Consider the following 21,493-nt stretch of genomic DNA (forward strand, 5'->3'; position numbering starts at 1 on the left):
GGCTCCCAGTGTAGAGTGTTCTCCTAAGGCAGCAGTTCACATAGTTGCAAACACTCATTTTGCCAGTAGCTGTTCAGATGCCAATGAATCATTATCATCTACCTTCAGCCCAGGCTGGCTGCAGAGTAGAAGTACAGTTCACATGATCCTTCCCTCTACCCTTCAGTCTGTGGTTTCTACTCCTCACTGTAAGGAGCCAGATTTCTATATGATTTCTATATGATGCGCAGTGAAAGCATGTGTGCTGTCACTGATTGTGTGTGAACTGCCCATCAAAATCTCATTCGGCAGCAGAGCATGTGCAGAAGCAAGTGAAGAGAGTGCTTTTCATGCCTGACAAATGGTGCAGGCACAGTTCCACCACATACATTTTGGCCTGACTGTGAAGCCCAGCTCTGCTAGTTGCTCTCCCTTGGAATCTGCATTGTGGTCCCAGGAAAATGTAGTATCGGCCAGCCTCTTGAAGTGCACATTTTCTCATTGCTTGTTTGAGATCCAGAAAACAATTGTGCCTTTTTTTGCCTTTTGACATAAAAGCTGTCATCCTGAGCAGAATACACTTGTCGCTTATGCTTGCTTTTTCTCTCTTTCCAAAGTACAGTGGGCTGTCCAGGATGGTTAAGGACTTCCAGCCATACCATGACCTCTGGACAACAGTGTCAGACTGGATGCATCAGCATGAGAAATGGATGAGTGATCCTCTCATGGAAATTGATTCTGAGCAGATAGAAAAGATTGTCAATGACTCTTTTAAGACAATGCAGAGATGCGTGAGGCAGTTCAAGGAGTCACCAGGTAGACAAATGGTCTGGAAGTTGGGGCATATCAGCATTTTTTGTGAGGCATGTCACGGAGTGTTCTGGACAGGGATTGTCAGGATATCGCATAGATGTGTTGTGTGTATTAGAGTCAGTTGAGAAAATGCTAGCAGTCATTTTCCACTTTTTGTCTGGAGCTATGGTGATGCACATCTAGATGTTGGTTTGCTGTTTGAAGTACCAGTTTGACATGGAAACAATCAGGCTGCAAATCCGTTTTATACCCAATTCCCCAGACAGTACTGAAATAAAAGCCACCCTCTTACTTTGCAGTTAATATTTACTTATTTATATGAAGTAAAAGAATCCAGATTAGTCATAGAGAATCACTATGTAGCCCACTGGCTAGACATGTGGGTTTAAGCCCTTACGCAAGGCAGGCAGCAAAGGAGCTTGAATCTGGGTCTTCCGGGTGCCATCTTCTTGGCCAATCTTATTTTCTCTATTGGCCAATGAATTTAGAGGAAAGCCAGAGGAGCTCTTGATTTCGTTATGAATAAAATGAGAATGCAAAATCTGGAAATGATCTTTGGAATGTAATAACTGTTTTCCTGCCTGTCTGAATGTGTGTGAAGTTTAGATGATCACATCCAGCCCTTGCTATTCACGTGAAGGTCTTTTAATCATGCCTCCTAGTAAAGCTGGAATGGAGACTTCAGTTGTAGCTTAACTTCCCATTCCACGATTCTCAGAGATGTGCTGGTCATTCTCTAGAGCTAATTCTAAAATCTCCTGCCAGATGGCTTAGATTGAAATATATTTTGCAGTGGGAGAGTTTTGATTCATCCTTTTTAACTTGAACTTGCTCTTAAACAATGCCATGAATCAGCCCCAATGGAGGAGGTGATGAGTGGATGCATGAGTAACTATGAATCATTATGGTAAACAGAAATACTAAGAATACCTGCTTATATTCATTTCATTATTCCCTAGCACCTGGTTAAATATGAGCTTCATCCTTGAGGCTGCCTTTTCTTTGCATACCACCCAGCGGGGACTGTGAGGTGCTCAAATCCTTGCTGTGCTTGTGTGGTGCAACCACACAGGGTGCAATAAAAGGAGGCACATACTGTAGCCAGGTTTTGGAAGGGAATCAAGTCCCATGCTCTTTGCCTGTCTGTTGCTTTATTCACAATAGCACAAGCTGAAAAAGGGCAGGATGTGAACAGTGTAGAGACGTGGGCTTCCAGAATGCCCCCAGAGATCAAATCCTTTTCCTTGACTGTGTCCTTTCTGTGAGCCAGAAGTACCTTTGACTTTAATGTGGCCATAGGGTAGCAGAGCCTCTCTTGCCTGCTTTCCATGTCCATAGCTGGCTCTGATCCTAGTTTACTTCTATCTCTGAGACATAGTGTCCATCTTCTACTTAGGGGAGTGTGCTATCAGTTTATTAACAAGTTTAGGTTGAGAGTTAAGATTTTGGAATGATGACCAGAGCTTCTGAAATACCAGTTGTTAGAGGGGACTCTGTCATGCTTGGGGCCCATATTAAGGAACTAAATTGGTTTGCTTCTCATCTTCTGGTAGGCTCTAGGCTAAGGAACAGTTCTGCTTAGCATGAACTTGTCTGTAACAGACTTCTGGCTTCTGGGAGTGGGCTTGAATCCTTGCTTAGTAGCCGTGCTTACAGAGCACCTTTGTGTCCTCGTTACTTCAACCTGCATTTTTCAGTGTTTTCCCATGCTGCTTACCTACCATGTATCTACAAGCACATCAGGCTTTAGACAACTTCTAGGAACTTCCTTAAGGCAACGTCCTCACACACGATTGTTGCTGATGGTGTTCTGTTTTTCTCCCTGAAAGCCTGCCAGGGTGTGGCAATGGAGTTTCGAGACAAGATTGGCAAATTCAAGCTATACGTCCCCTTAATTCAAGGGCTCTGCAATCCTGGTATGAGAGAGCGGCACTGGGATATGCTGTCGGAATCTATTAAGATGGATATCAAGATAGATCCCAGTCTGACAGTTTCTCGCTGCTTGGAAATGAACCTGCTGGACCATATCAAGAGCATCAGCAAAGTAGCCGAGGCAGCTGGCAAGGAATACGCCATTGAGAATGTGAGGAGAGAGGGGCTGCTGAGTCTTTGGTGGCTTCTCAAATACGTTTCTGTTGAGCAAGTAGTTGTTGTCTTGGGTGATATTCTTGTTGTCCCAGAGCACGAGACACATTCTGCAGCAACAGTAAAAAGACTGCTGTGCTTCAAGAGGGGAGCAATGGTCACACAGTTGAGTTCACCTTGCACAGTTTCAGTTGTAGCATAACAGCGCCGCCTGATGATCTGCTGGTTGGGTCTGACACCTCACTATGAGATTAGTGACTGTTAAAATAAATTGAATGCCATTCTGCCAGTCAAACATTACATCAGGGAGATTAGTTGTGGCTGGAAATGGAGGTGGCAAATCCTTTAACGCAGTAAATGTCCAGGGAAGACTTGCTGACTCTAGAGATTCATAGGTTAGTCTTTCAGTTCACCAGTTCTGATGTGACCTAAGGTCTTGATTGAAAGTCATTACCTTCTGGCAGCTTTGTTCTCTGAAATCTCAGGCAAGTTCCCAATGAATAGCTGCCCCTTTCACAAAGCTACCATTAACCATAATCATTAATAGGCACTTTGCTGGCTGCCTCTCCGCATCTAGTAGCATAAGTGGGCCTGGAGATGAAATTGCACTTTTTTCCCCTCAAGGTGTTTCTTTTGGGACAGCACTGAAGCGTTGAGTCCGTGGGCAATGCAGATGAAGTGTGCTGTTGCTGAGTATGTCACGCATTAAATACACAGCTGCAGTTTCCAGTGGAAACCAAGAGCAAAATTCTCTCACTTGCTAGAGAGGGGCATTAGGAGAGTTCTAGAAGCTGGGATAACCACTGCACATTGTATCTGAAAATTCAATTGCATGTCCCTCTGTTTCAGGCGCTCAACAAGATGGAGAGTGAATGGAACTCCGTATTTTTTGCTGTGGACCCTTACACGGGAACGTTTATTCTGAAAAACGCCGAGGAAGTTTCTGGGCTCCTAGATGATCACATTGTCTTGGTTCAGAGCATGTCCTTCTCACCATTCAAGAAACCTTTTGAGGAAAGGATGAACGCATGGGAAAATAAGCTGAAGATTACACAGGTATTGCTTTCTTACCTGCACACACTTGGGAGAGGCAGGCAGCTGGGCTGGGCTGCAGTGCTTAAACATGGGCACTGCAGTTGCTACTAGGGAATTGGGAGGAAGACCATCAGGAGAAAGTCAGTCTTAAGGGAGGACTGTAGTAAAAGAGGGGATAAACTCAGCCTTATTCTCCAAACAGCAGTGATGAAATTCCAGCTTTTTTTCTGCCTATTGTAACACTTTTGGGTGGGGTCAGGACTGTTCCATTGCTGGGAATAGTCCTACTGGCATCTCTATTACACTATTTTACACTATTACACTATATTACACTAAGTGGACCTTACAGATTCTTGTAGGCCCTGTGAGATCCATGCTGAGCATTCACATCTCAGTGTAGGAAATCACAAGGAAGACTGCTGCTTAGAGCAGGATCTGTCACACCATGCCAGCACTTCTTCATCAAACCAGAACCTGAATGCTCGGCACCCAGCAGGACTCAGCTAGCAAAATAGCATCTTGCTGCATGAGAAAAATGCCAATGCAGATCTGCCTGAAGAACTCTGTGTAAATGCTGGTCTTTGATGCATAGCAGTATTGTTACCTGTTACTCATAGCTATCTTATTTTGTTTATTGTTGCTTACCATCTGGGTGTGCTTGGGCCATGAGCTGCTTTGTCTCATGAAGATACAGAAATGCTATTATAAGACCTAAGGCAGTAGATGATGTGGGAAAATTCAGTTAGTTACTGTGTAGCTTTGGCTGTGATGTTGTCCATGTTTACACCCTGCTTTTCCTACCCCTTCTTTTGATTGCATTCGTTCCTGTCACTAAAGGCCCACTAATCTGCTTCTGGGAAGTGGCTTATCAGGGTTAGCTGATGGAGTGCAGCAAACATCATTGCCTGTATTACTGGAGAACCCCACCTGTTGCTAAGTCAGGTAGCTTGCCTGTGTTCAGGGGGTGAGAGGTAGTGCCCTGTGACTAAGGAAGTCTGAAAGGGAGGCAAACACTTGAGCTGCTTTGCAGTGTTGGGCAGGTTCCCCATACCTTCCAATCTCCTGTGCCTTAAAATGGAGGAAGGTGGTTTTTTCAACCTAGTTCTCTTGCTCTTTGGCTAACAAACAGGGTTTCCTGCCTGATGTCTAGCTTGAATGTTCAGCTTTTCATTCGTTCTCTCACTCATTTGGAGTGTTGTTTAGAGAACTTTTCCTGGTTTATTCTGTAGGCAAGGCTGGGGCTGAGGTACATCAGGCAGGAGAGAGGATTCTGCATCTGCGATTGTGTCATATTTTATTGTCATTCTTCTTCCCCAAAAAGCTCTTCTCACAAAATAAAATCCCCATCTTACTGTAGGATTGCACTGTGCTATGTTCTGTAAAATACAGAAACACTAGCCACAGAATTTTGATCTAGAAACGAAAAGTCCCTTTGAGTGTTCGTACTGGCTTACGCGTGTCTCGGCTACCCCCGTTGAAGTAGTGGGTGTGGTGGTTTTTTCCAGACCCGTTCTGGTGTGCAGTTTGCATGGTTTTGTCAGCAGGTTCCTAGCATGGTGTCCTGTTATGCTGCTCTTCTTGCTTCCTGCTAGGCTGTCCTAGAGGAATGGCTGAAGTGCCAGCTCTCTTGGCTCTACTTGGAGCCAGTCTTGAGTTCAGAGGACATCAAAAGACAGCTCCCATTGGAAAGCCAGCTCTACCAGGAAGTGGATAAGGACTGGAGGGACATCATGAAGAGTGCTAATGAAAACCCTGAGGTGCGTACCTTGATGAAAGCCAGTGCAGGTATCACAAACTCCTTGGAGCTGTGCTCATATGAGGGCTGCCTTTGAATTGTTGTTTTAGTAATGGTGTGGGCTTGAGCAGCACTGTTTAAACCAGGAGGCCTTGTCCAGGGCTGTGTGCTAGGTTTCTCCTCCTGGAACTTGGCCTTTATTTCTGGTGTCCAAACAGAGTAATTCCCTGTGATGCCTTGCACCAACTCGTCCACCACACCAGTTATCTTCCCCTTAGCACATACTCGCTACCTCCTACAGCTCTTGTATCCAGCTCTGCTATAATCATAACCTATAAGATACATCTCATTTGATTCCTTCTCAGGCCTGATCCTTTAAATTTAGAGCCATTATTTTCACCCATTTCTGTGTCCTGGTAGCAGTGCTCTGCACTCTTCTGTTCTCCAGGCTTCACTTCCCAGGTCTCCACCACCACTTGTATTCCATATTACAAATGTTGGTATTTAGGGGAACCCAGAAATGTGCTTGTCACATCCATAAGTGCTGTTTCCCCTCCTTGCCCACAAAGCTCACACCTCTCCAGATCCCTGTGAAAGTACTCCTGTGAATGAGTCATTCAAATCCTACCAGTAACATCACTGGGCAGCCCAATTGTCTCCATTTCCTTATCTCTCACTTCCTCAGAATACTGATGCTTCCTCTGTTCTCCATTCTGTCTGTAGGTGATTTCTCTGTGCCCTGATCCTGTGCTACTACAGAAGCTCCAAAAATGTAACCAGCTACTGGAACTGGTTCAGAAAGGGCTAAGTGAATATCTGGAGACGAAGAGATTTGCTTTTCCTAAGTAACCTGAAATGTCAGTGGACTGGATCACACTCCCTGGTTCAGGAAATGGGAAAGGAGAGGCTCACTCCAGTTTTCTCTGAAGAAAGAGCAAAACAATCTAAGTTTAGGATATTGTAATGAGAATGTAAACATAAGCAAGGCTGTACCTTTCAATGCTGCCATCTGATGGGGATAAAACAGAGAGACACAAATGTTGGCATTTCTTCTTTGCATATCTGTGCCTCATGATTTGTCTAGAAAGGATGGGGTGAAATGAAGGAATACTATTCCTTGATACGCATTTAAACCCACTTCAGAATCATAGAATCTATGATTAGAATAGTTAGGGTTGGAAAGGACCTTTAGATCATCCAGTTCCAACCCCCCTGCCATGGGCAGGGACACCTCACACTAAACCATCTCACCCAAGGCTTTGTCCAAACTGGCCTTGAACACTGCCAGCAATGGAGCATTCACAACCTCCCTGGGCAACCCATTCCAGTGCCTCACCACCCTTACAGTAAAGAATTTCCTCCTTATATCCAATCTAAACTTCCCCTGTTTCAGTTTGAACCCATTACCTCTTGTCCTATCACTACAGTCCCTAATGAAGAGTCCCTCCCCAGCATCCCTACAGGCCCCCTTCAGATACTGGAAGGCTGCTCTGAGGTCTCCACGCAGCCTTCTCTTCTCCAGGCTGAACAGCCCCAACTTTCTCAGCCTGTCTTCATACAGGAGGTGCTCTGGCCCCTGAGCATCCTCGTGGCCTCCTCTGGACTTGTTCCAACAGTTCCATGTCCTTTTTATGTTGAGGACACCAGAACTGCACTAGATCTCTCAACTCGGGTAAAGAGCATAGCTGTTGAACTTTACCTGGCCTTCCTGACCAGTCTTCATTCTCCTTACTTATCAGCCATGTCCGTGACAAATGCAAACAAGAGTTTGCATGGTCTGTAAGCAGTATTCCTGAGTCACCTCTAACATCCCTGTGAGGAGTGGGATTCCGGTCGGCTAAGGATGCTGTTTCTAAGGCATCTGAGACCTGGTTTTGATGGCACCCACTTTGGCAATATGGATTAATCTATACCACGGTGTTTCACAGCCTCACTGTGAAAGGGCATGCTCTTGCCCAAGGAGTGTGATGCTTGATATAATACTGTAGTGGTCTAAGCCCAGTTGGCAACTCAGCCATGCAGTCGCTCGCTCACTCCCCCCACTTCCTCCCCTCTGCTCCCAGAGGGATGGGGAGCAGAATTGAAAGAATGTACCTCCCACGGGTTGAGATAAGAGCAGTCCAGTAACTGAGGTATAACACAAACCACTGCTGCTGCCACCAATGATAATAATGAGAAGGGAAATAACAAGGGAAGAGAACACAACTGCTCACCACCCACTGACCGATACCCAGCCTGACCGAGCAGTGATCTAATGCTTCTGGGTAACTGCCCCCAGTTTCTATAGTGGGCATGATGTGCTGTGGTATGGAATACCTCTTTGGCTAGCTTGAGTCAGGTGTCCTGTCTCTGCCTCCTCCTGGCTTCCTCTCCTCCCTGGCAGAGCATGAGGCTCACAAAGTCCTTGGTCAGACCAAACAGCTGAGCAGTAACTAAAACCATCGGTGTTATCAGCGCTGTTCCCAAGCCAAAAGTCAAAAACACAGCACTGTACCAGCTACTGAGAAGGAGGAAAATGACTGCTACTGCTGAACCCAGGACAAATACCTGATTTCAGGTCCTGTGAGAACTCCTGTCCATCTTAGTGTGTTATTTTATCCTTTCTCCTCTCAAGGAGGAAATCCCTTGATACGCAGGTCTCTAAACCTACAGGCTGTAGTCTTGAGAGCTGCTGTACTGTCTGCCAGCCGGTGTTTTATCTTTCTGATGTCATGTTCACTCATCATTAGATACTACTGGACAAAGGGGGACCTGTACATGAGAGCAGTCAATGCTGAATTTCTCTATGGCTATGAGCACCTGGGGAACACTGGCCATCTGGTTATTATACCCCTTGCTGACAGGTAAGGAGACTATTTTCTATGTAATAAGTAGATCTTTTTCCTGGATGAACAAGCCTTACTGGGAATCTGACCATGCTTAATGCGTGTAAATAGAAACCGTTTGTACAGTAAAGGACTAACTGAGATTAGGGCACAGGAACACCCTGGCATTGGTTCTGCTGTATTCCTCATGATCAGTGCTCAGACTGATTGCTTTCATTCCCCTCATTGTAGTGCTCTGACTCTCATAAAATGTCTTCTTGATAGCCAAGGAGCTCTTCTACAAACCAGTAGATATGGACATCTCATACCCTAGAATATGCAGCAGCAATAACAGTTTTACCTGTTTGTAACTGTCCTTTTTCTCTGTAGCTGGTGGCAGAAGGACTTATCCGTTCAGACCCAGATGAATACTAATCGAGGCCACGCAGCTAACTGCTTTGCAGAATGCTGTATATCTAAGCAGTTCCAGTAATAAAGGATGGATTCTTGCTTGTCTCCAGCTGCATGGATCATGTGTCTCCCTTACTGAAACCAGTAGCAGAAATGCTTTTCATCATCTGGTCTCTTCTTTGTTGTAGGTGTTACCTGACACACACAGGAGCTCTGCACCTGAAATTTGGAGGAGCACCTGCAGGAGCAGCAGGACCAGGCAAAACAGAAACAACAAAAGACCTGGGCAAAGCACTAGCAATCCCAGCTGTAGTGTTCAACTGCTCTGACCAGCTTGACTTTCTGGCAATGGGAAAGTTTTTCAAGGGACTAGCCAGGTAGGATGAAATGCTGTGTGTCATTATTGAGGAGTGGGTCGGGTACAGGGGTGCCGGCCACTGGGAAGTGGTGGGTATTATTCACAGCAACCCAGAAGAAAAAGCAGGAGTAAGGGGGTTACTGTGTTCCAGAATGAGCAAAGTTCCTTCTGGCAGGAATTTTGTGACAGTTGAGCCAATTAAAACAAAAAAAAAGGGGGAGGGGGATAAAAAGAGATCCTGTTTATTTAAGGCAAAATTAAAATGCCTTAAAATGCGCCAATCCACTACACACTAATCCACCTGTGCAAGTGTTTGCAGCTCTGGCCTTTGTTTTAATATCATACATGTTGGACTGGGATTCAGCCTACAAGCTGCTTAATCTTAAGAAAGAGAGAATCTGCTGAGTGTATCCAAAATTGAGCAGCCAAGAGAGACTGCTCTAAGCCCTGAGGGATCCTCTCAGAGAAGTTTCTCTCTTCTCTACCTTTCAAACAGAGCTGGTCCAATTAGTCTGTTGCACACTGGTGAATCTGAATGTTATTCCAACAAAAGCTGATACTCTTCTCAGATGTTTTCTTGCCAGTAATTTAACTTCTTTCTCAAACTGTGCCTTGTGGAAAGATCATCTTCCTCATATACATGCTTCCAGCTTTATACCCAGTGATCCAAGCTCTGAAAAATGGACTTAAGAGATGTCTAAATTGTCTGCTACACTTACAGCTCAGGTATAAAACAGGAATTCAACATGACACCTCTTTCAAGCCCAAATCTCTAACATGCAGAATTTGTCCTAGGCTGTAGGAGCAGTCATTGCCATGGACTTGCAGGGGCCATGCGCCTTCTCACTCACCCATGGCCTGGGATGCGTAGTTGGGGTGAGGGCTAAAGGCCCTTCCACTGTGCCAGTACACTGTAGCTGTGGGGCCTTAGGGGCCTTTTAGGTTCATTTCTTGTCTCTGTGCTGCCTCCCCAGTATGTGAATTTACAATTTCTAGATCTAGCTGAACATTTGACTGCAAGTCCTCTTCTGTAAGATGTTCCTGACTCCCCTCGTTTTTCCTTCCTCGCCTAGCTCTGAGACATGGGCTTGCTTTGATGAGTTCAACCTCATTGGTATCGAGGTGCTGTCTGTGGTGGTGTAGCAGATTACAACCATTCAGAAAGCACAGCAGCAGAGGGTATGTAATGAACTGGTAGATGCAAGGGCAGACAAAAAATCTCCACTTGAGCTAGTCTAGGCAAGTCCTTGTCTTCAGACTAGCTTCACTGCTTAGGGGCAGCTCAGGCAAACTTGAGCTTGGAGAAGCATGAGCAATGCCCTAGCTGGGAGCATCACATCAGGCCATTACACAGTTAGCACCTTGGCTGGGTTTTGTAACTTCACCCTAGTCTGTGCTACCATAGTTGCCCATGCTTGCACAGGCTCACGTACATCTCAGCCTGAGCTGCAGTGCCAGCAGACTTTGGTGTGGGAGACACTCCAATACAGATCCACTGGTACAAATTGGAGCTGAGATAAAGACAGTCCGTGTTCTGCTGTGAATTGCTCAGCACCACATTTGTCTAAATGAGTTACCAAAGCCTTAGTGGATTCTCAAAACCCAACGTGTTCAGGAAAATGCATACTTGTGCATGCCCAGAGTTGCAATGTAAAGTGAATTTTCGGCTTTACATGGAGACTCGGCTGTCAGCCAGTCTAACAGCCAGCCTCTGCTTTGTTGTCAGGGGGCTCAGAGGGGTTAAGACCTGAATCTCCTTTACTTTGGCTTGGAATTAGAAACTTGCTCTCCATGAATTCTTCTGCATTACCTTATCCCCCATCTGAAATTACTACCTACACAGCTTTGAAAAGGATTTACGTTTCTCTTTGCCCTCTCTGCCACAAATTAATTCAGATCCAAACTCTACTGCAGAATAAATGAAAAGATGTTTGTTTACAGCTGGAGGGATAAAAGTCTGTTCAAGAGAAAAAAAAAAAAAAAGAAAAAGCCTATCAGTAAATCTTCCATGAGCCCAGTTTCTTAAACAAGGAAAAATATTGCTGGTAATACTAGATTCCTGCAGTGGGCCCACATTAAGTCACTACAGTTGTGGGCACCTCTGTGTGTCCGTGCTTCATCATTTAACTACTGGAAGCCATTGTTTTCTTCTTGGAAGATGCTGCTATATTACTTGATTTTCAGGTCAGGCTCTGCTCTTCAAGGAGGATGATATTTTTAATTTTCTAGGCGAATTGCTTCATGTTTGAAGGTGCAGAGATCCCACTGGTCCCATCCTGTGCACTCTTCATCACAATGAACCCAGGGTATGCTGGGCATGCTGAACTGCCCGATAACCCGAAGGTAAGGAGGACAGACTGCATAGACAGAAAGAAAAGAAGAGCGGGCAGTAGAGGTGCTGGATGCTACCCAGATGTCGTGGTTTAAACCCAGTCAGGTAACTTGTTCACTCACTCCCAGTGAGTGGTGCCGAGCTGACAACAATCGAGGTCTGTCCCCCCCCACCGGGGTTCTCCCCCACTCCCGGAGGAACGGGGAGGAGGATCGAAAGAGTGCAACTCCCACGGGTTGAGACAAGAACAGTCCAGCAACAAATCACCACCGCTACTATCAACTACAACAATAAGGGAAAATAACAAGGGAAGAGAATACGATACCACCGGCCAAGAAAACGAGTTCCACCCGGAAGCCCGTGTCCTTCCGGGTAACTCCCAGTTACCCCTCACCCCGGGCATGACGTGCTGTGGTATGGAATACCTCCCTGGCTAGCCTGGGTCAGGCGCCCCGTCTCTGCTTCCTCACAGCTTCCCCTCCTCCCTGGCAGAGCATGAGCCTCACAGAGTCCTTGGTCAGGGTAAACATCACTTAGCAACAACCGAAAACATCGGCTTCACCAACACTGTTCTCAGGCTGGAAGTCAAAACACAGCACTGCACCAGTTAACACAAAGGAAAAAACATGACTGCTACTGCTGAACCCAGGACACCAGACTACTGGTGTGTCCATGACAAGGATTAGGAAGTGATGCTTTTGGAAGGTTTCTAGGATCATTTTGAGATTTGAATCACATCTGTAAGCAAATGACGCTCCTCAGATAGCAGTCTGCAGGGATGCTATCCTCACAGGTGTCAGGCATGCTCGGGCTGTGTCCTCTAAACAGCCTGGGATAGATACCCAGCCTTCTCAGTTTGCTGGAAAAAGCAGGAAACAAGTGTGTTAATCTTGTGTTGGAACCATATGTTTCAGGCTCTCTTTCTTCCTGTGGCTATGATGGTCCCAGATTACTCCATGATTGCTGAGATGTCACTCTACGCCTTTGGGTTTGATGAAGCCAAAATCCTTGCAAAGAAGATCACCACAACATTCAAACTATTGTCAGAGCAGCTCAACTCCCAGGTAGATGCCTTAATGCCCATAAATGTCTTTTTAAATGTGAGATTTTCAGCCTAGGCACAAAGTACCTGGGTGGTTCTCCCAGTGCCTTGTAACTGCATATCACATATCACAAAAAGGTCACAGTACCCATTCTTCATCTACCTCCCTCCTTTCTGGTTTTCCTTTTTCCTCCTGTGGCTGGACTTGCATTCAGCTGCAGTGCTAGTTAGAATTACAATGGCAGGACAGTTGCCCTGCCTACTTCTCCTTCCATCTAGGATTTTTTATCATCCAGATATTCTTGTCTTCCTCACCCGCAGTCTGTACAGCTCAGGACTAGTTAGTTGTTTGAAGGATACTGAGGGCAAACTGTGATAGGAAGCAGTTGTTCTGAAGGCATAACTCATTTTTCTTTTCTTACCTGCTAACTGAGTGCATGCATAGGTTCACTCTATTTTAGGTGGTGCTCCTGTATCTGATGTCATTTTCTCTGTACCTTTCCCAGGACCACAATGACTTTGGGATGAGAGCTGTGAAAACTGTCATCTCAACAGCTGGCAACCTAAAAAGAGAGAATCCTACTATGGATGGGGTAAATGTGCGAAGACTTCACGTTGTCACAGACCTATTAGGCCTTTTCTGCAGCCTCCTAAGAGAGGTGAGATCTCTGAAGTTCTGAGTTCTTAAATCTTTGCAGGAGCTGATCTGCCTGCGGGCTATCAGGAATGCCAATGTACCCAAATTCCTGAAGGATGACCTCATGCTCTTCAGTGGTATTGTCTCAGATTATTTCCCAAGATCAAAGAAGAGCTTGTTGCTTACGGCCACCTGGAAGAAGCCATTCACAAATTCTGCATCAAAGAGAACCTGGAGGATACTGATGGTGAGGGAAAAAAGCTCCCTGTGCGCCTGGGCTTTTAGTCCTCTGCCCTAGGAAAAGAGACAGCAGGTTCCAGACCCACTCCACATTGTCTTTCTCTGCAGGTTTTGTGACTAAGTGCATCCAGCTCTATGAAGCTACTATGGTTTGACATGGCCTTATGCTGGTGGGACCAACAGGTTCTGGTAAGACAAAGGTATGGTTGTGAGACTCTGCTGGCACCAGTAAACCATCACCTAGCTATGGATGCAGAGGGTTAAGCTTCACAGAAGACTCACTCTCCAGCATTTCCACCTTCTCTCAGATAAAAGTCAGGGCACCAAGATGATGCCTTTTGGTACTGATTTATAGCCATGGGGAAGTATATTACTAGCTCACTCTTTCAAGTTGGGAGATTAGACTGAGGCTTATTAGCTCTGCTGCAGATTTCTGAGGCTGAGACATGCTTTGACATCTTGAGATGCTTCAGGCCTTTTGGACAGGAGATCTAACTTCCTCCCCTCTTCATCTAGAATGCTTGCTTTCTGTGAATACAGCCAGGCATCTCCTTACAGTCATATTATCCTTCACTGTATCTCCTTTTTCACTGCTTTTTGAATGCAACTGCTGTGAGAGCCAGAGGAGCCATGGCAGTTAAATCTCTTGCTCTCCTGCTTTTGCAGAGTTACCAAGTCCTGGCAGCTGCAGTGACATCACTGAAAGGTCAACCTGCAGCAAGTGGTGGGAATTACGAGGGAGTCAGATACTTTGTACTGAATCCCAAATCCATCACAATGGGCCAGCTTTATGGAGAGTTCAGCTTGCTAACGCATGAGTGGTAAAGTACAAAACCTGCTTTCCTTCTTTCCAGACTGGAAACAGTTTTCTTCTTGTCTTGAGCATCTTCTCTTCAAGGCTGAGAACTGTTTAGAGTAGTGGCATGAAACCAGAAGCAATCAAGTCCTTATCCTCACCAAGCTGCAATAGCCAGTCACAGCTATTTAAGCTGACATCTTCTATTGTGTGCTTGGCTTGGCTGCCAGCACATGCCCAGACAGTTACTGCAGCTCAGTAAGCAGCATTAACTGCATAACAAGGAAGAATTAAATTGCTTTGGAGCACATAGCCCTGCTCTAAGATGCAGCAACTTAAAAACACTTGCTTTACTTCTGAAAAAAGCGCTTGAATTGTTCTGTATAAATACACTGGTGGCCTTGAATGAGGAGGAATGACTTTCAGACATAAAGAGGCATTTCATTGCTGTTACCAGGGCTCCTGCTTGCTTACACACTTTAGAAGCAAGAACCAATAGCCTGTTTGCCCTCTTGATAGCCAGGTCTTACTGCTTATGTTTCCGTGTGTGACCTCGGGTTGAATTTGCAGCTCGCTTTATCCAGAAACTAAGGTGTGGGAAGCAGTGTGAATCTCCCTTTAGCCCTGTTACCCACCACTTGCTTAGGGGCAAAGCTAAAGACTCTGGTCTGTGAAACGGGAAACTAAATAAATGTGAAACTAACTACCTCTAGGAAAAATGCAAGTAAGTAAGCACTGCTGATGCTGAGACTCAGAGCTTCCTACCCTGGGCTCTGGTGCTTCTTTACTGAGGGGCATTCTCTAGGATGTTCCAGTTAAGCTCAACAGTTTATTTATGATGTGACTGTACCCAAGGGCAGCACACAGGCATGTCAGCATGACAAAAAGAAAAATACAGCAGCCGTGTAAAACATATTTACAGACAAATCCGTCTGGTTTGATCAGCTGAGCTTTTGAACAGACTGTTTTCCCTTGATCTCAGTAACAATACCCCAGAACTGACAAGCACTATAAAAATAACAAATAATTAATAATGGGAGTAAAGTCCAGGGCCTGAATGAAAATTGCACTCCAGGTTTCCATGTACAGATTAAGTTCTTGCTGCAAACAGCCAGCATTCCTTGTGTCTGCTCCCCTGTTCACCATCTCCAGCATCACCTGGTGATGGATGCTGAGGATGCAGAATTTCAGTTGTAGAGAGGGTAGAGTCATGCTCTTTAGCCTGGATTCATCCTCATAACCTGTAGTTACCCAACGGAAACATCTGGTGGAGAAGAGGCACAGAGAGCTGATAACCCACCTATGACCTGAAATGGATGCTAGCAAAGCCTCTTTGTTTTTCACTGAGGGCGGAGATGTTAAAGGGAAACTTGGCATTTTACAGTTAGATGACATGAAATACAGATCCTAATGCCCATAGAAATTGTTTCATGGTGTCACTCAGACTGAGGTGTATGTCTCAGTAAAAGAAATAACAAAATGGACCTTTAGGCAGCTCATCAAGTGAGGCACAGATATCCTTGGGCACAGGAACCAGGGTAAGATTCTAGCTCTGTTGCCTTAGGTTGTGAAAGCTTTGCCATGGATTTCAGCAAAACCAGAATGGGCCAAGCCCTGCCTTCCTCCCACCTTTCAGGACAGATGGGATCCTTTCCTCACTCATCCAGCAGGGAGCTGTGGCCACTGACACCATCAAGAAGTGGTACATGTTTGATGGCCCGGTTGATGCTTGTGGATTGAGAACATGAACACAGTGCTAGATGACAATAAGAAGTTGTGCCTGAGCTCAGGGGAAATCATCAAGCTGTCAGAGGTAACTCATCTCTTATGCTTTTGCTGCCTGTTGTCTGTTTTCCTTCCTCTCTCTTGGAACAGGTTTGCCTTTTACTTTCCATTTGATGTCTGTGGTGGACTTGTGTGAAACTGGTGTCTCAGTAGTAGCCCTGAGCTGCCCAGAAACAACAAAAAGGGCCTCTGCAACAAAGGAAAAGATTTCATCTTTGCCAAATTATGCTGAAACATATCTTGGAAGTGATCAAGTCCTTATCCTCCTTGCTTTCTTTTTGCAGTTCCCAGTGTATGACCACGGTGTTTGAAGTCCAGGATCTGGCTGTTGCTTCCCCTGCCACAGTGTCTCACTGTGGCATGGTTTACCTTGAACCCAGCATCCTGGGGCTGGAGCCATTCATTGAGAGCTGGCTGCAAAAACTTCCAGGCATCATGAAGCCCTTCTCACAGCAGCTATCATCTCTCTTCAAGAGATTCCTCAAGGTGAGCAACGCTACTGTTCCAGCCTTTCCATGGCTTGGAGGTTGTCAGCTCAGTTATCAATCAGCCCAGACTTGTCAAGGCCTGGATTTAAACACTTCATACTACCAGTATACAAACTGATATGTAAATTTCCTGGGTTTAATATGGGTTATTTGCTGATCCCTATAGATTTGACTTAGTCTTTTTGGTCATTATGGTTTTATTTAATTGTAAAATTATCTCCTGGACAAAATTGTCAGTGGTGCAGCACCATTGCTTACAGTGGAATAAGTTATGAGAACTCCAGTGAGAAAGTTATAAGAACAAGTCTTGTTTTTTCTACTCTGCTCCTATTTTATTGAATAACATGGAGCTGCAAAGGTAAGCTCTGAAGGGAGCAAATGATTTAAGAGCAGTGATGGAACAAGATGCACATCATTGTTGCACAGAACCAGCAGGCAGGCCCAGAGGTTTCTTGGGGTTAAGACTGAACTGAAGGGGTTTGACTTGCTTCTCTCCAGTCAAAATGGTGGCATCTGGGACATGGTAGGAAATGGCAGCGTTTTCAGTCATACCTTCTCTGTTAAATATAGCCTGCAGGCAGATGAGGAGAAACTAGCATCCTAAGAAGGTAAACACGAAGTCAAACGTGTTGGATAGTGACACCGAGTTGTTCCTCTTTCTCCTTACAGGAAGGCATTGGCTTTGGCTGGAGGTTTGTGAAGGAGGTAATTGCCTCAACAGACAGTAACCTCACAAGGAGCCTCCTCCTGCTCTTGGAATGTTTCTTTCAGCCTTTCATTCCCATTGAGGCAGGATTTTGCTACCTCTATCACCATATTATGCCTGTCACTCTTCAGGGCATTGTGCCATGCACAGAGTTAGTCACCAGAGAATGAAGTGTTGGTTATTACACCAGAGAATGAGGTGTTGGTGCAGAAAGGTCATGCTGTGGCTCACGTACATGGCAGAAGGTAATACAACATCCTGCAAAACACAGGTAAACCTGGAAGGATTATGCTTTGCCCACTGAAAGAGCAAAAGATAAGCTCCATGCCTACCAGGCTGGAGGGAAGACGTTCACTTTTATTTATAGCAGAGGGAATTGGAGAAGGAGTGGAAAGCAGAGATCAGAGCTAAGCAGTGATGCACTTCAGACTGCAGATCTTTGGAGAATTAGTATTGCAGAAGGCTGGATGATTTTCAAATTAAAACCCAAAGACTAAATTCTTCTCCTAGCTCCTGTTGAGTGACATTAGTTCAGCAAGGGGAGTCTCTCAAGTACACTAATGAAACAGCAAGTTCTAATCCACAGAATACATTAACAAGGCCTGTGAAAAACTGGCTAGCAAAACTTACATAGAAGCTGGAAGAATTACAAGCACTTTAAGAGGAGGCTGGGGTTTGTGTAACTTAACCGGGCCTGAGAATTTTACTTTTGCTCTTCTCTGATTCTCAGGGAATTAGGACAATTCCCCAGGAGAAGACAGCTCATATCAAAGAGCTGATTGAACCCTGGTTTATATTTGCCTTGATCTGGAGTGTGGGTGCTACTGGAGATTCCCAAGGTTACATGGCCTTCAGCTTGTGGCTGAGGGAGAAGATGGCAAAGGAAAAGGTGAGTAAAGGAAAAACGGATCCTCTCTCATTATAGAGAAACTGGTAATGAGGAATGGGGGTCAGAGCTTGTTGAGTGCCCAGAGGCTTTGTATGGACTTGCTCTTGGGATCTGGTGTACCACATCTGCCTCAAACTTCAAGGGATCCTTGGAGCTTGAAGATCTGGGAGAGAGGCCTGAGCCACACTGGTCTGGGCAGCATCCCATTAGTAAAGTGTTCCTTGCAGTAGTGCACATCCTTCTCTGAACTCAGCCACGTTCACCAGCAGCTTTACTCTCACATATCCAGTTACTTTTCCCAGAAGAAGGACTGGTTTATGACTATAAACTGAAGGATGCGGGGCTCAGCAGTCCTGAAGATGATCTGGATGAGGAGGTCATTAGGGAGGGCAAATATTTCACTTACAACTTCAAACCAAGAAATTGTGAGGGAGGGACTAGAAAGTGACACAGTCCTGCAGGATTTGGTGGGATTGGTCATCAAGGGCAAACAAGGAAGGCCTATAGGAACCAAGTGGGAGTGTTTAAAGTTAAATCAAGCTTTTCATTAAAGGAAGAAGGCAATTTCTTGCCCTCAGGGTTGTGAGATTTGAGCCAAGCACTGATCAGTTCAGACCTGAGTGTCTCTGCCAGTGGTCAGGAAAGCGTGAGGGCTCTGCAAGTGTGGCCACTGGAGGAGGACAAGGAGAAGCTCAGATGAAGAGGTTGGTCGGTGTTAGAAAGCAGTGCACAACAGCAGAAAAGCTGTGTGCGGTGGGTCTGGAGGAGGAGCAAGGCAGACCCACATGCCATCTTTTTGACCGGAGGCAGCAGAGGAGCGGGGCATGCAGGGCCCATCTGATTGACAGTCACCACCCTCTGGGCTGGAAAAAAAACCCACAGGAAAAATAAGGGAGGAAAAATGCTTCCCCCTCCTGAAATCAAAGCAAAGCAAAGAGCCTTACATGAGTATCGGATGTGTAGCAGAAGCTGTCAGTGTCGTCACTGTGGAAAGGCCACATGGGTGTCAGGAATGCGCGATTTCTCAGTGTTCTCCAGCACATCCCTGACAAAACCTCTGTCTCGCTTGGTTTGCCTGTGGCTCGACTCTAGCACATGTCTTGTGCAAGTACAAAACTTCCATGTGCCTTTGAATGCAACATGGATGATGGCACCGAATGTGAAGCTAGGATCCCAGCTGAGCCCTCGGTGGCACTCTGCCATGGGGCACTTACAGGGTGGGTCAGCTTAGGACAGAACTGCAATTTGTGCAAGTACTGCAAGTGCTCCGTCCTCCTTTGATCCCAGTTTTCAGAAGGGAGAGCAAGTATATTATTGCTGGGGCAATAACCTCTAACCTTTGGGCTATCTCCCTCCCACATGAAAGCAGTCAGAGCCTCACAGCACTGCCATACAGAAAGGTGAGGGTGACAAGACTAGACAGAGGGGCTGGAAGCCTGGATTCCTCATCAGAATCTGAGCTACTACGCAAGGAGCTGTGACAGGAAAAACACAGCAGATACAGTTTTCCTATAGAGGATAAATGCAACGGCCCCCTCTGAACGCACCCATACCTTTCAGGTGTGCTGGGAGAAGTGGCTGGACCCAACAGCAGAGTTCATCATGGTTCCTGATACCAACTTCTGTGACATTATTGTGCCCATAACGAACACAGTCCGAACGGCCCATCTGCTGAAGCTGTTGCTCATCAACTATAAGCCAGTATGTGCCCAGCCTTATCTTTGATTTTTAGAGTTATCCTTGTTCTCATCAACAGCTACCTCATACTTTGGAGATTATTTCCCGCTCCCATGGATTTGTGTTTCTCTGCTCAAAAGCTGTGCCTAAGCAACAAGAGCTCTCCATTGAGCCTCCAGGCACCATGCCAGCACTGCAAAGGAATGTCAACACTCAGGCGTTCAATCAAAATGCAGCAATTGCTAGATTGCTCCCCATCAAATTCTAGCCCATCAAATTCTACCTGTTTCCTAGAGTTCCATTTCCTACTTCTCTGATTGGATTCCTTCCACACCAGGGGATCTGTTGAACGGCTGTCAGGAGCAAGCCTTCTGTCTTCTCCCAGCCTTTGAATGCCTAAGGGAGCAGTAACTGCGTTTCCTCCAGCAAATGCCAGAGAGCTGAGAAACACAGTCTGTATACCTGTGGTTATGCTGCTGATTGTGTTTCTAAGTTCTCTGCATTGGTCCCACTGGCACAGGGAAGACTCACAATTACAGACAAGCTTTTGAAGAACTTGCCTCTCAGATACATTACCCACTTCCCGATGTTTTTGCCACGTACCTCTGCTAACCAAACTCAAGATCTCATTGACAGTGAACTGGGTAAGAGGCAGGTTTCCTTCCTGTGTTTGCAAAGGCAGCATCCCTGAGCTCAGTGTTTCTATCAACTTAGCCATTTAGTTTCATCCTGAGACCTGAAGGGGCCCCAAGCACACAGCAAATCTGAGCTGGGATTGTGAGAGCTCCTAATAACTCGATACATTTGCAATGAAGTGAGAAGGATTAGTGAGGGTCTGGAAAAATTGCTCCAATTCTGGGTATTCCAGAAATACTCCGTTTCACAGCACAGGTGTTTGCAAACCTTGGTGTGGGATATTTATAGGAACTGATGAGATGAGAGCACTTGGTTGCTGACCCCAATCCCACTCCCCATGGTAAACAGCTTCCCTTTTTCCTCCATGGTCAGCCACTGGTTTGAAGTTTCCAACAGCACTGACATTCATTGACACTGTGCATAAGGAGGCAAAATTTCACTCATGTTTGGAAAAAAGCCAATGCCCCAACTCTTGCACCAGACCTTTTCTGTGCATGCACCCATATAAAGAGTTATATGGAGTGAAAGTGTAGAGAGCTGCAACTACTGCCCCAGGAAGCCTCTGGAGAAAAAACTGCTTTTGGGTCAAGCTAAAAGTACCTTTGCAATAGGAATAGTCCTGTGTCCTTACAGAGTTTTGTCCTTGCAGGCACAAGGGTGTGTTTGGGCCTCCAGTTGGGCGGTACCTCATATTTTTTATTGATGACTTGAACATGGCCATGCTGGACACATACAGTGCTCAGGCACCCATCGAGCTGCTGCAGCAGTGGAAGGAGCACCGGGGCTGGTATGACGGGAATCAGATCAGTATGACTCAGATCCTTTGCCATCTTGGCAGAAGTTGGCCTGTTGATGGATATGCTGATAGATAAGATGATCAGGGGCCGGAGCACCTCCTGTATGAAGACAGGCTGAGAAAGTTGGGGCTGTTCAGCCTGGAGAAGAGAAGGCTGCATGGAGACCTCAGAGCAGCTTCCAGTATCTGAAGGGGGCCTATAGGGATGCTGGGGAGGGACTCTTCATTAGGGACTGTAGTGACAGGACA

The 21,493-nt window shown here is 45.8% G+C and overlaps 1 protein-coding gene across 1 annotated transcript in view; it reads left to right on the forward strand.

Annotated features, from left to right (window-relative positions):
- Positions 1 to 21,493, forward strand: part of DNAH1 (dynein axonemal heavy chain 1) — a gene marked incomplete at its 5' end in the record, with an annotated part of 53,048 nt that overhangs the window by 19,466 nt on the left and 12,089 nt on the right. The window contains 25 exon segments of the mRNA XM_057407843.1: positions 597 to 795; positions 2,622 to 2,875; positions 3,727 to 3,933; positions 5,505 to 5,669; positions 6,371 to 6,492; positions 8,377 to 8,490; positions 9,051 to 9,239; positions 10,294 to 10,399; positions 11,450 to 11,563; positions 12,467 to 12,616; positions 13,101 to 13,187; positions 13,293 to 13,380; positions 13,383 to 13,478; positions 13,580 to 13,671; positions 14,138 to 14,292; positions 15,904 to 15,992; positions 15,995 to 16,080; positions 16,344 to 16,538; positions 17,210 to 17,329; positions 17,977 to 18,139; positions 18,405 to 18,516; positions 19,689 to 19,840; positions 20,306 to 20,339; positions 20,341 to 20,463; positions 21,098 to 21,255. Coding sequence (XP_057263826.1) covers positions 597 to 795; positions 2,622 to 2,875; positions 3,727 to 3,933; positions 5,505 to 5,669; positions 6,371 to 6,492; positions 8,377 to 8,490; positions 9,051 to 9,239; positions 10,294 to 10,399; positions 11,450 to 11,563; positions 12,467 to 12,616; positions 13,101 to 13,187; positions 13,293 to 13,380; positions 13,383 to 13,478; positions 13,580 to 13,671; positions 14,138 to 14,292; positions 15,904 to 15,992; positions 15,995 to 16,080; positions 16,344 to 16,538; positions 17,210 to 17,329; positions 17,977 to 18,139; positions 18,405 to 18,516; positions 19,689 to 19,840; positions 20,306 to 20,339; positions 20,341 to 20,463; positions 21,098 to 21,255 — 3,370 coding nt within the window.

Source organism: Pezoporus wallicus, unplaced genomic scaffold, assembly GCF_028554395.1.
Source record: "Pezoporus wallicus isolate ANWC-B61680 ecotype Strahan unplaced genomic scaffold, APGP_CSIRO_Pwel_v1 contig_3568, whole genome shotgun sequence".
NCBI classification, from domain to species: Eukaryota; Metazoa; Chordata; class Aves; order Psittaciformes; family Psittacidae; genus Pezoporus; species Pezoporus wallicus.